We start from the raw sequence: 11338 nt of genomic DNA on the forward strand, positions 1-11338 counted from the left end.
CCACATGTGGGGTGGAGAACCTGGTGGCGGACCTGCTTAGGTGACCCTGGCACGGACACGGGGCCCAGTGGTCAGAGCTGGAGTGGCAGAGTGGTGAGCTCCCTGAGGCCCGAGGAATCCCAGCTGGGCAAGGAGGTTGTCTGTCAAAAGTTGTGGTGGGACGCAGCTCAGCCCCGCCCCGTTTGTGCCTCTGGGGGTGCAGCTCAGGGCTTCTCCCGCCCGGTGCCTATGTTGGGAAGAGGGGCCCGTTCCCGTGGGGGAGATGGACCTCAAGACAGGCTCCCTTTAGCAAGAGGACTACGCTCCCATTTTGTAGGTGGGGGAACCAGGGCGCAGCATGGGGAGTGTCACCTGATTAGCTGGGGGGTGTCTGGGTTCCAGGCAGCTCCTGCCGTCCCCTCTGGGCCGGTGCAGAGGCCTCAGGGAGGGGGTGATTTCGTGCAGAGGTGGTCTGGGTTTCCGGGGCCTCCGGGGCCGGGTGTGCACCTGCTGGGCCAGCGGATGTTTATGGGCCCAGAGATCCCCAGGGCAGTGTTCGTGCCGAGCCTGCGGAGAGCTGGCCCAGGTCCCCCCAGGGGTCAGGGCTGCTGTTTCCCCACCTGGCTCCACCCCACACTCCTACTTGCTGCGGCCGCATAGAGCCCAGGTCCCGTGGCCAGGCTCCTGTCCGTGCCCTCTGTCCCTCCTCTGGGAGTGGGGCCAGCCCTCCCTCCCAGGGCCAGGAAGGGAAGCCGCACGCACACTTGGAAAATTACTTGCGAGGACTCTCTAAGGCCTGAGATGAAGACAACCTCTCCCCCCCCCCCAAGAGGTCTGTGCTTTGGCAGATGCCCAGATGAGGAACACCCTCCCCCCCGCCTTTACCCCCTCAGCCACATGCTTCTGTGCTTGTAACCCCAGAGGGCCAGCGTCTCTCCCAGGTCACCTTTACCCTAAAGGGCTATGATCTGTGCGGTCCCACTTTTCCAGCTTTTTGATGCTTTAAACAAAGTTTCGGAATGTTTTGTCCAGTATTTTCGGTCATTTTCAGGGACAGGCGTGACGCAAAGGAATCAGTTTGCTCTGTTTTTGGAAATGACCCCCAGACCCATTTTACGGATGTGGAAACCGAGGCTCAGACAAAATGCCAAGGGAACACAGGGCTTTAGGGGCAGAGCTGGAGTCGGAACCCGGGGGGGGGGTCCGGTCTGAGCCCACCCTTCCTTGCTGCTCTCAAGGGTCAAGGGAGCTAGGATGAGGGGGAAGTTCCCCCACACCCGGCCCTGGCGGCCTCCAGGTCGAGCTGTCAGGGAAGAGCTAAGGACAGTCCGGAGGTCACCGAGGAGGGAGGCAGAACCAGGCAGTGAGTCACCTACACTGGGCGAGGCTCCAGGGCCCTGAGTTTGGGCCTCCCACACCCCGGTTTGGAAGGTGGAGGAGGGACAGTAAAGTATCTCCCGGGCTGAGAAGGCCCTTTCAGACCGGGAAGCGAAGGAGGCCACTCCATAAGCTTTACGCAGCTCTGCTCAGGGCGACCCACTGACGGTGGGTGGAGCTGACGATGACCTAACTGGGTGGTTATTCTCCGTGAAGTCGGGAACTTTCGTCTGCAGATCTTACTTACACAGCGAGGTGACCAGTGCCATCAAAGGGCTTGCGTGCACCTGACAGCTAACCTTTTCTTTTTTTTTTTCATGTTTATTTATTTTGAGAGAGAGAGAGAGAGAGCAGAAGCAGGGGAGGGGCAGAGAGAGAGAGGGAGAAAATCCCAAGCAGGCTCTGCACCTCGGGGCCCCAGCCTGCGAACCGCGAGGTCACGACCTGAGCTGAAATCAAGAGCCCGACACCCACTGAGCCACCAGGCGCCCCGACAGCTAGCCTTTAATTAGATGTTGTGGCTCAGTCGCCTGTGCGTCAGGACGGGGAAGACTGTGTTATCTCTGACAGGTTCCCGGGAGGCCGGGGCAAGTCTCCCGGGGATCCGGGCCTTGGTGGGTATTTCTCAGGTACGCATACTGATCTCCAAGGGGCCCCGAACGCGCGACCCCATGAGGGGTCATCGAGCGAACGTGAGCGGGACGGAGGGCCACATCTGGATCTGTGTCGGGTGCACTCCTACACCTGGGCCACACCCAAGCCTCAGGGCAGCAGGACAAGGAGAGGTTCTGGCACAAACCTCACGGTTGTGACGGAGCCCCGGGAAGCTCTGGGAGGGCACAGCTTCTGTAGGAGTCTGGGGGCCCCTGCGCCTCGGACACGCGTGGTCCCTTTTAACCCCGACAGCGATTCTCAGACGGAAGTGGGAGCCCCGTTCTGCAAGATAAGGGAGCGGAGGCCCAGACACGCTGAGGGACCCGGTACCGGTGTGGCAGCGGAGTGACGGGGACCCCGGCTACTGCAAGAGGGCGAGACAGGCAGTGCCCGAGGGGAGGCAGGGGTGGGTTAGAGGTAGAGGGAGGGCGTCCCGGGAAGAGAGAAGGCTGAGCCGAGGCCTGGACGAGTTCAAGGCTCTCTGAAGCGTGCCTTTCCCGCTCCCGGAGGCTGCTCCAAAGCTGTAGCCCTGCGCGGTATACGTGACTGTACCCGGTTGAGGCCTCTTTCTGTGTAAACTTATAAGATCTGGCGGGCAGCGGGGGGACCCACTCGTCTTGCTGCTGCCCCAGACGGGCCTCGTATGTAAGTTCCTTTAGCTTTTTTTTTTTTTTTAATTTTTTTTTTCAACGTTTATTTATTTTTGGGACAGAGAGAGACAGAGCATGAACGGGGGAGGGGCAGAGAGAGAGGGAGACACAGAATCGGAAACAGGCTCCAGGCTCCGAGCCATCAGCCCAGAGCCTGACGCGGGGCTCGAACTCACGGACCGCGAGATCGTGACCTGGCTGAAGTCGGACGCTTAACCGACCGAGCCACCCAGGCGCCCCTCCTTTAGCTTATTAACACTGCCACCTACCAACCTAGAATGACCTCCCTCTTCCTTGATCAGTCCCCGCCCTCCGCAGATGGGGGCCGGTTTTAGGTAACACCTGGGAAGCTCCCGAGAGGGGTTCAGACCAACCCCTGGTGAGCCAGCCAGGAGACCAAAGAAATGGACCTTGGGAAGGAGGCATCTTCGGGGTGGGGGGGGGGTGCGGATATCCCAACTTGGCCATCAGCCTCCGTGCGAGGAGCGGCGGCCTGTGTCAGAGGACTGCGGACTGCCGTGTGAACACAGGGGACGCCCGAAGACGCCAGCCGTCGTCCGTGCTCCTCGGCAGAGCTGCACGTGGTGCCCTGCGGAAGAGGAGGCAAGTCACGGGGGGCCCCGGTGGGCCGACCTCTGCCTAGAGCAGTTCCGCAGGCCCCGAGGTTTCAGCTCCAGTTAGGAAGTTAGAATGGCCTGGGCGCCTGGGTGGCTCAGTCGGTTAAGCGTCAGACTCTTGACTTTGGCTCAGGTCATGATCGCCGGGGCGTGGGATCGAGCCCCGCGTGGGGCTCTGCGCTAAGCGTGGAGCGTGCTTCGGATTCTCGCTCTCTTTCTCTCTTGCTCCCCGCCCCTCCCCTGCTCATACTGTCTCACACTCAAATAAGTAAACTAAAGAAAAAAGAAAAGGGAAGCAAGTTAGAATCGCCGAGGTTAGAGAAAGATGTGTGGTGTCCATTGCTCTGTTGGCCTCAGGCTGGCAGACGAGCTGGGAGGGAGACCAGGGTGATGAACTAGAGGCCTCGGCCTGCCGTCTGCAACCCAGGGAGGGTGCAAGCTGGTTAAGGTTAAGACCCCAGCACTGTGACACAGCCGGACTGGGACACTAAGAGGCGGAATCTCTGAGAAACCGATGAAGTTGGAGAGGGTGATGTTGCAGCAAATGATGAGGAAACAGACAAAATGCGCCCTGCTTTCTGACCCCTAACTTACAGAAAATTTTTATTTTTTATTTTTATTTTTTAATTTATTTTATTTTATTTTTCAAACGTTTATTTATTTTTGAGACAGAGAGAGACAAAGCATGAACAGGGGAGGGTCAGAGAGAGAGGGAGACACAGAATCCGAAACAGGCTCCAGGCTCTGAGCTGTCAGCACAGAGCCCGACGCGGGGCTCGAACTCACAGACCGCGAGATCGTGACCTGAGCTGAAGTCGGCCGCTTTACCGACTGAGCCACTCAGGTGCCCCTTTACGGAAAATTTTTAAATAGCAGTTACCCCAAAAGTCCTAAGAGACAACTTGCGTTCTTTCTTTGTCCCTGGAGGTTGTTAAGTCTGGTCTGTAAATGTAAAACATCCCGAGAGATAACCCAAACGTTGCCCACAGAGACTGAAGGCAAAAAGGAGGCAAGAGACTTTTTAAATTTTTTTTTTAACGTTTATTTATTTTTGAGACAGAGACAGAGCATGAACAGGGGAGGGGCAGAGAGGGGGGGGGGACACAGAATCGGAAGCAGGCTCCGGGCTCCGAGCCATCAGCCCAGAGCCCGACGCAGGGCTCGAACTCACGGACCGTGAGATCGTGACCTGAGCTGAAGTCGGAGGCTTAACAGACTGAGCCACCCAGGCGCCCCAAGAGACTTTTAAAATACAGACTGGCAGGGGCGCCTGGGTGGCTCGGTCAGTTGAGTGACCGGCTCAGGTCATGATTTCACGGCTCGTGGGTTCGAGCCCACGTCAGGCTCTGAGCTGACAGCTTGGGATTCTCTGCCCCTCTCCCTCTGACTCGATCTCTCTCTCTCTCTCTCTCTCTCTCTCCCTCTCTCCCTCTCTCTCAGAATAAATAAAGAAACTTAAAAAAAATAAAAACAAATAAAATGCAGACTGCCGGAGAGCCTCCCTTGCCCCGTGTGCTATAACAAACTGTCATCAGATCTCTAACCCTGACCGTTGTCAAGTCTATCGTCATTTACAGAGAGTTACTGTTTTACCCTAGTGGTTTGGCAAAAATGCATGCCTACAAAAGCGCCTCATCGCCAGGAGATTCGAAGAAAAGACCGACAATACGGGTTTCTGACAGCTAAGATCGATTTGCCTTCGTGTGGGAGGGACGGCGATGAACGTGTCAAGGGCTCCCCCAAAGCTACCTGCGCAGCCCCGCCCTCCCTCTGTCGTGGGGTGGTGGCTGGGGACCTGTCCCCGTTCTCCTTCCCCACATCAGTGACCCGGACCCAAGGCATTGCTGATGCAATGTTAAGCAAAGGTCTGCCTCTGCTGCACGGACTTTCCTGACGCACCTGCAAAGGAAAAGACGGATTTATCTACAGAAAACCCAAAGCCCAGGCGCCGTTGGGAGGTTTGGGGGATTGTCTGGTAAGACTCGTGCTGTCCCCAAAGCCGTGATTGATAAGGTGCAACCCTTAAGAAGGTGAGAGAAGTGTGAGCCTTTGTAGGGATTTGGGGGTTTGGGGTGACTTCTTTTTTTTTTTTTTAATTTTTTTTTCCACGTTTTTATTTATTTTTGGGACAGAGAGAGACAGAGCATGAACGGGGGAGGGGCAGAGAGAGAGGGAGACACAGAATCGGAAACAGGCTCCAGGCTCCGAGCCATCAGCCCAGAGCCCGACGCGGGGCTCGAACTCACGGACCGTGAGATCGTGACCTGGCTGAAGTCGGACGCTTAACCGACTGCGCCACCCAGGCACCCCTTGGGGTGACTTCTAATACTCACCTGGCATAGTCCAGGTACGGCCTCTCGCACGGCGGCCAGTACAGCAACCAGCGGGCTGAGCTCTAAGTCATCTGGCCAGTGATTGCTCGTGAGCGAGCCGTGGCCTTTAACCCTTGGCAACGACAGCTGGGCTGTTTTAAAGGGATTAACCCGGCAGCTCTGAGCAGGGGAAGCTGAGGGGTGGAAGCTCGTGCCCACGCCTCTGTGGGGGCAGCGGATGTGGAAAGACCTTTGGATTCACCTGCAAGAGCCTGAGACACTCCTCCCTCCCCGGTTTTCATCTCCGTTCGCATGGCACAACCCTGGGCAGTTGGGAAGCTGATGCCCTCGCTGGAGCCCGAGCCCGAGATACTGACTAGATCGGGTGCGTAGGGAGCGGGGCCACCCCAGTGCCCCAGCAGGATGGCATGTTGCCAAGGAGGCCGGACTGCCCTCCGAGTACAGTGACTCGGTCAGTGACGTAATTGCACGTCCTGTGTTTTCTAAACAAAACCCAAGATGCAAAAGAAGCCGGGGCCACCCACGGGAGCTCCCGGCCGCGGAGGGACCAGCAACTTGATTGTATCAGTCCCTTCCTCTGGGCGAGGCTTCTAAATATGTGTGGACACGGCATGTGGCCTAAGCCAGGCTGTCCCCCGCCACCGTGCAGACCAGGCTGCCATCATCAGGGGACTAGAGAATGTGAACACCATAGATAGATGCCCTCATTGACTAGATGGTCACCGGGGGCCACATTTCAGAGATCGTGGTGTGCGAGACGGCCATCCTCCTCCTTTTCCCTCAACCGGAGGCCACACCCCCAGTCTGCCCATGGCTCTGAGGGGTGAGGAGCTCCATGAAGAGTGGGGTGGGGGTCGGAAGTGAGCTCCCAGGATGAGGATTTGGGGAAGAGTAAGAGGCAGGTCACGATGCACTAGATATATTCTGTTTACTGATGCCCCCCCCCCCTCCAAATTTCTCCAGAAACCCGCCATCATTCAGCTCTGCCCTGCTTTCCTGTATAAACTCGGTTCGGCCCCCTGCTGTCTCTAGACCTCAGTTTCCCCATATGTCGGATGGAGTGGCTAGGTTTAGACTCTGCCGACCACGATCTCCTCCTGGGAGTCTGCGGCCGGATGACAGACGTGTCCAGAATGTGCACACCCCCTCCTGTGCCCAGAGCAGACGTGACTAATCACCCCTTGTACTCTTTCCTGTTGATTCCACCTATCCACAGCATCCGAGTCCTTGCCAGGGACACCCTCTCGGGTGACTTCGGCAACTAGCCAGGTCCGGACTCAAGATCAGATTATGTCGGCTCCCCAAACCAGGTGTGAGTGGCGCTGTTAGAAATCGCTCTGCATTTGGGGGGCCTAATTATAGATCTGATACAAGGGAGTCCTTTCTAACCACAAGAATTCCATCACCAGGCACAGCCAAGCTGAATCAGGAGACCACAGGCAAGGACTTTGGCCCTGGAAACAGTGGACCAAAGGCCCAGAGGTCCTGCCCAGCCAGGGGTCTGTTGAGACAAAGGCCCAAAAAGACGATCTTTGCACTCCTGGACAGGATCCCCTCCTTCCGAGCCCCACACTGAACACCTGGGCAGCGGCAGGACAGAGGGATCGTGGGGGTAGGGCACTGGAGGGGCACAGGGTGTTCACAGGAGGGTGCAGCTTTGGGACCCCAAGGCCCAGCTGACCAGCTGCTCTTTGCTGTTAGTGTAGGGAGGGTAGCGGATTTCATTGAGCTTCTCCAGGCCGGGGTGGGAGAGCAGACAGGCGCGGTGGTGGGAGAAGGTGTCGAAGGAGAACTTGCCGTGGTATCGTCCCATCCCGCTGTTCCCTGCGTGGGCGTGGAGGGGAGGGGCTGAGGCCGGCAGCCCACCCAGCCTCAGCAGCAGTCTCCTGCCCAAGTGGGAGCCCAGAGCTGGCAAGGAGCTCAGGGAAAGCTGAGCCACTCAAAAAGCCATTGTGCGGATAGGGAAACTGAGGCCTTGAGAGACCCGGGGCCAGGAGCAAGAGAGTGAAGGCGAAACTGGGCCTTCCGGGGATCGGAGTACCAACCCGGGCTTCCCTGGGAGTGGGGGCTGGAGGGTAGAGGAGGGCAGGGCTCACCGACTCCCCCCAGCGGCAGGGACGTCAGAGTCAGGTAGATGAAGCCCTCATTGCCTCCGAAACTCCCGCTGCTGGTCCGATCCAGTATCTGGTTCACTACCTGGGGGGAGGAGGGGGGCGGCCGGTGGTGGGCTTGTGATCCGGGAAGAGGGCTTGGGCCCTCAACCGTTCCACTGGGAGCAGAGGAGCCCCCTTTGTTCCCGTCCTCTGCTGAGACATCTCCCCTCTGAGCCTCTGAGCCCCTTCCACATGGAGGGAGCCCGTGACCGTGAGGGGCGGCAGGAAGGGTAGGAAGCACCAGCCATGCAGTGGCAGGCATGTCCCTCTGCCTGTCGGGTCCCCCGGAGCTCTGCCCCGTTCCCCCTTCAGGGCCTCTGCTTGCCCACACAGAGCCTTCGTGCACTTTAGGAAGAAGGGGCTCTCTGAGCAGGCCAGATAGAAGAAGGCACCCCATCGTCTAGCTGGAGGCTAACCCGGCCAGGGCAGACGGCTGGCCAGCCGCACATCTGGCAGGTTTTCGGCCCTGCCCAAGCCCTCCCTGCCAGGAGCCTTGTGCAGGGAACCGTTGGCCAAGTGGTGCTGCCCTAACCCTCCCAGGGTGGGCTGCGATGGGGGGAGGTCACCAGTCTGCACCTTTTTTAAACCCCTTTCTTGTCCCAGCCCCACCCGAGCCCCCACCTGTTTGTTGTTGGAGAAGGCGTACAGGGCCAGGGGCTTCTCCCGACGGTTGATGAAGTCGATGGCCTCGTCCAGGCTCCTCACGTTCACGATGGGCAGGATGGGTCCGAAGATCTCCTCCTGCATCACGGGTTCCGTCTCCTCCACGTCCACCAGCACCGTGGGGGCTGCGGGCACAGGGGGCGGCTCAGCCCTGGGGAGGGGGGCCTCGGGCAGGGCTCAGGGACCTTCTGGGGAAGACAGTGTCCCCACGGCCCCCAGGAAGGACCGTGAGGGGTTCTCCAGCCTGGCCGGGGCTGAGGTGGAGCGCCCGCGTCTCCCAGCGGTCTTCCCAGAGCCGGGGTCCAGGCTGGGCGCGGCCAGTGCAGCCGTGGGAGCCTCGGGGCCCAGGTGGGAGCCTCGGGACCCAGGTGGGAGCCTCGCGGCCCAGACTCGCGGCCCAGACTCGCGGCCCAGGCAGGACCCGCCTCATGGACGGGCCTTCCCACGGGGGTCGTGGCAGGACGGCAGGCTCACCGATGTAGCGCTCGCTCTCGTCGCTCTGGCCGCCAATGGCCACGCGGCCACAGCCCAGCAGGCCTCGGAGCCGCTGGAAGTGCTTGTCGCTGATGATGCGGCCCAGGTTCGGGGAGCTCCGGGGGTCCTCGCCGTAGAAGCGGGTGATGGCGCTCTGCAGGGCGGGCAGCAGCCGCTCCTGTGTGTCAGGGCTGCACAGGACGTAGTCGGGGGCCACGCAGGTCTGGCCGGTGTTGAAGTAGCGGAACCAGGTCACGCGGTTGGCCACGGTCTGGGGGTCACAGTCGTCGTCCACGTAGCAGGGGTTCTTGCCCCCCAGCTCCAGCGTGACGGGCGTCAGGTGCTTGGCGGCCGCAGACATGACGATCCTGCCCACCCGAGGGCTCCCTGGGGACACGGGAGTTGACGAGGGTCCAGGCCCCCCCTCTCCTGGCCCATTTGTACCTTGTCGGCTGGCAGGTGCCCCAGGCCTTGCTGCCCCCAGATTCCACCTTCCAAGGCCCAGGGGCTGATTGCCATCTGGGATGCTCCCCCTCCTGGCCACCACCTCCTCCCTCCGCAGCCTTCCCCCCGGGACACTGGTTGAGGCCACCCTCACCCGTGAAGAAGATGTAGTCGAACTTGTGCTCCAGCAGCCGCCCCGTCTCCTGGGGCCCGCCCAGAACCACGGCGAAGCAGCTCTGTAGGGCGGAACAGGCGCCTCAGGAGATACTGCAGCCCTGGGGACGGCTGGACCCCTCCCAGCTGACAGAGGCGGGGGGTGGGCCACCGGGTGCTGATGTGGGGGGGCCATCCTCACCTGGTCCAGGTACTGGGGCAGGACCTCAGCCAGGACCTTCTCTGTGCTCTTGCTTATTTCTGACGGCTTCAGCACCACACAGTTCCCTGTAGGGACAGAGGTGGAAGGCGTGGGGAGAGGCCAGGGCCCCGACAGCCACCCAGGGCAGAGATGCAAGGAACAGGCCAGAGGCCGGGGGCCCTCTTAGGGAAGGGCTATTGGGCTGGGTGGGGAGGGGGGCTCAGGACGCTCTCCTCACCTGCGGCGAGGGCACCCACCAGGGGCACCAGGGTCAGGTTCACGGGATAGTTCCAGGGGCCGATGATGAGCGCCAGGCCGAAGGGCTCCTTCCGGATGAAGGCAGAGCCCATCTGCGTGAGCTGGAGTGCAGGGGTGGGGGGCATAGTGAGGCGCTGCGGGGGGGAGCACCCCAAAGCCACCCCCAGTGTCCCCGAGGTGCCTGTGCAACGGAGTCCTCATGAAGACTCGAGAGCATCAGTGGCTCGCCGTGGGACGAGGGTGGGGGAGAGGCCTGTGCTGGAACTGCCGCCGGGCACTGCCCCGACCGGGCCAGCTGGCTCACCAGGTTCTTGGCCACAGGCTCGTCCTTCATCCAGGTGGGCAGGTTCTTGAGCGCGAGGTCGACCTCGTTCTGGCACATGATGAGCTCGGATATGTCTGCCTCGAAAGCTGCCTGCCGTGGAGATGGAACTCAGGGATCGGGCCTGGGGCAGGGCGGGGGGGGGGGGGATCGAGGGCGTGGGGTCCCCACGAATCCTCACCCCGGGATGTGGAGATAGTTCCCGAGGAACGGCACGGTGAGCGGCGAGCAGCGTGGACCCCAGGACAGGTGGCCCGGGCTCCAGCTCCCGCTCTGCCACTTCCCGGGTGTGGGAGTTTGGGCAGGTGTCTTCACCCCCGTGCACCTCAGTTTCCCCATGGGTACCATGGGAACCACGCCCCACAGGTTTGGGTGAGTTAATGTCGTAGAGCGCCTACCCCACACTGCACGCCCGGGAAGGGTGTGTGCAACAAACAGGAACGAGTGGGGGGCACAGCCGGCCTTGCCCCCCCGGCCCCGCCCCCCGCCCCCACCTTGTGCAGGTCCTGCGCCAGCGCGTCCCGCAGAAGCTGCTTGTGTTCCTGCAGGAAACGGCCCAGGCCCCTGAGCTGCGCCGCCCGGAACTCGGCCGGCCGCGTCCGCCCTGCGCTGAAGGCCTCCCGCAGCCGCCTCAGCGTGTCCGCGAAGGGGTCCATCCTGCGGGGAGGGGGCGGCGTGGGCCGGGGCTCCCCCACCCTCACGGCCGGTCCCCCCGCCCCCGGCCCTGGCCGCAGCCACGAGGGCTCAGGACGCTCCCGCAGGGACACACGTGTAGCCCCAGAGGGCCCGGGCTGCCCCCGGCGCCTCCAATGTGTGTGCCCCACCCACACTCGCGCCTGGGTCCCCTCCAGCCATGGCGCCAGGCCGCAAGCAAAGCTGAGAAGCAGGGATCCAACGGGTGACACGGGGGGCCCCCTCTGGGCCTGAAGCAGGGACTCTGAGGGTTCTTGACAGAGTGCTTGCAGTGGCTCACGGGGAAAGCGAGGCCGGGCGTGCCATCCACAGGTGCCCGCAGCGGAAGGAGGGCCCCATGTCTGCTCTGGGGAGGTGGTCCTGGAA

General features: G+C 61.1%; 1 protein-coding gene across 3 annotated transcripts; it reads right to left on the bottom strand.

Annotated features, from left to right (window-relative positions):
• Window positions 1-7249: 7249 nt before the first annotated feature.
• Window positions 7250-11051, bottom strand: LOC124505161 (aldehyde dehydrogenase family 3 member B2-like). Of its 3 annotated transcripts, XM_047070996.1 has the most exons (9): window positions 10774-11051; window positions 10262-10372; window positions 9938-10058; window positions 9700-9785; window positions 9499-9580; window positions 8901-9287; window positions 8385-8551; window positions 7707-7806; window positions 7250-7434 (listed from the first exon to the last, which is right to left on the bottom strand). In XM_047070996.1, exons 1-9 carry the CDS (start codon window positions 10933-10935, stop codon window positions 7250-7252), a joined length of 1401 nt encoding a protein of 466 aa, XP_046926952.1. In that variant the 5' UTR covers window positions 10936-11051. The 3 variants fall into 3 exon arrangements, with proteins under 3 accessions (XP_046926952.1, XP_046926955.1, XP_046926953.1); XM_047070999.1 differs by lacking the exon at window positions 9499-9580 and having other exon boundaries at window positions 8901-9027; XM_047070997.1 differs by lacking the exon at window positions 10262-10372 and having other exon boundaries at window positions 10774-11049.
• Between the last annotated feature and the right edge of the window lie 287 nt (window positions 11052-11338).

The sequence above is a fragment of the Lynx rufus genome, unplaced genomic scaffold (assembly GCF_022079265.1).
Source record: "Lynx rufus isolate CCGP_SWC_20201006 ecotype Redwood Valley unplaced genomic scaffold, mLynRuf1.p SCAF_9, whole genome shotgun sequence".
NCBI lineage: Eukaryota > Metazoa > Chordata > Mammalia > Carnivora > Felidae > Lynx > Lynx rufus.

Coding starts and splice junctions, on each gene's coding strand:
- LOC124505161 (XM_047070996.1), bottom strand. CDS start 10,935: ATGGACCCCTTCGCGGACACGCTGAGGCGGCTGCGGGAGGCCTTCAGC. Junction 10,373..10,773: donor TGGCGCAGGACCTGCACAAG/GTGGGGGCGGGG, acceptor TCTCCACGGCAG/GCAGCTTTCGAGGCAGACAT. Junction 10,059..10,261: donor AGCCTGTGGCCAAGAACCTG/GTGAGCCAGCTG, acceptor CCTGCACTCCAG/CTCACGCAGATGGGCTCTGC.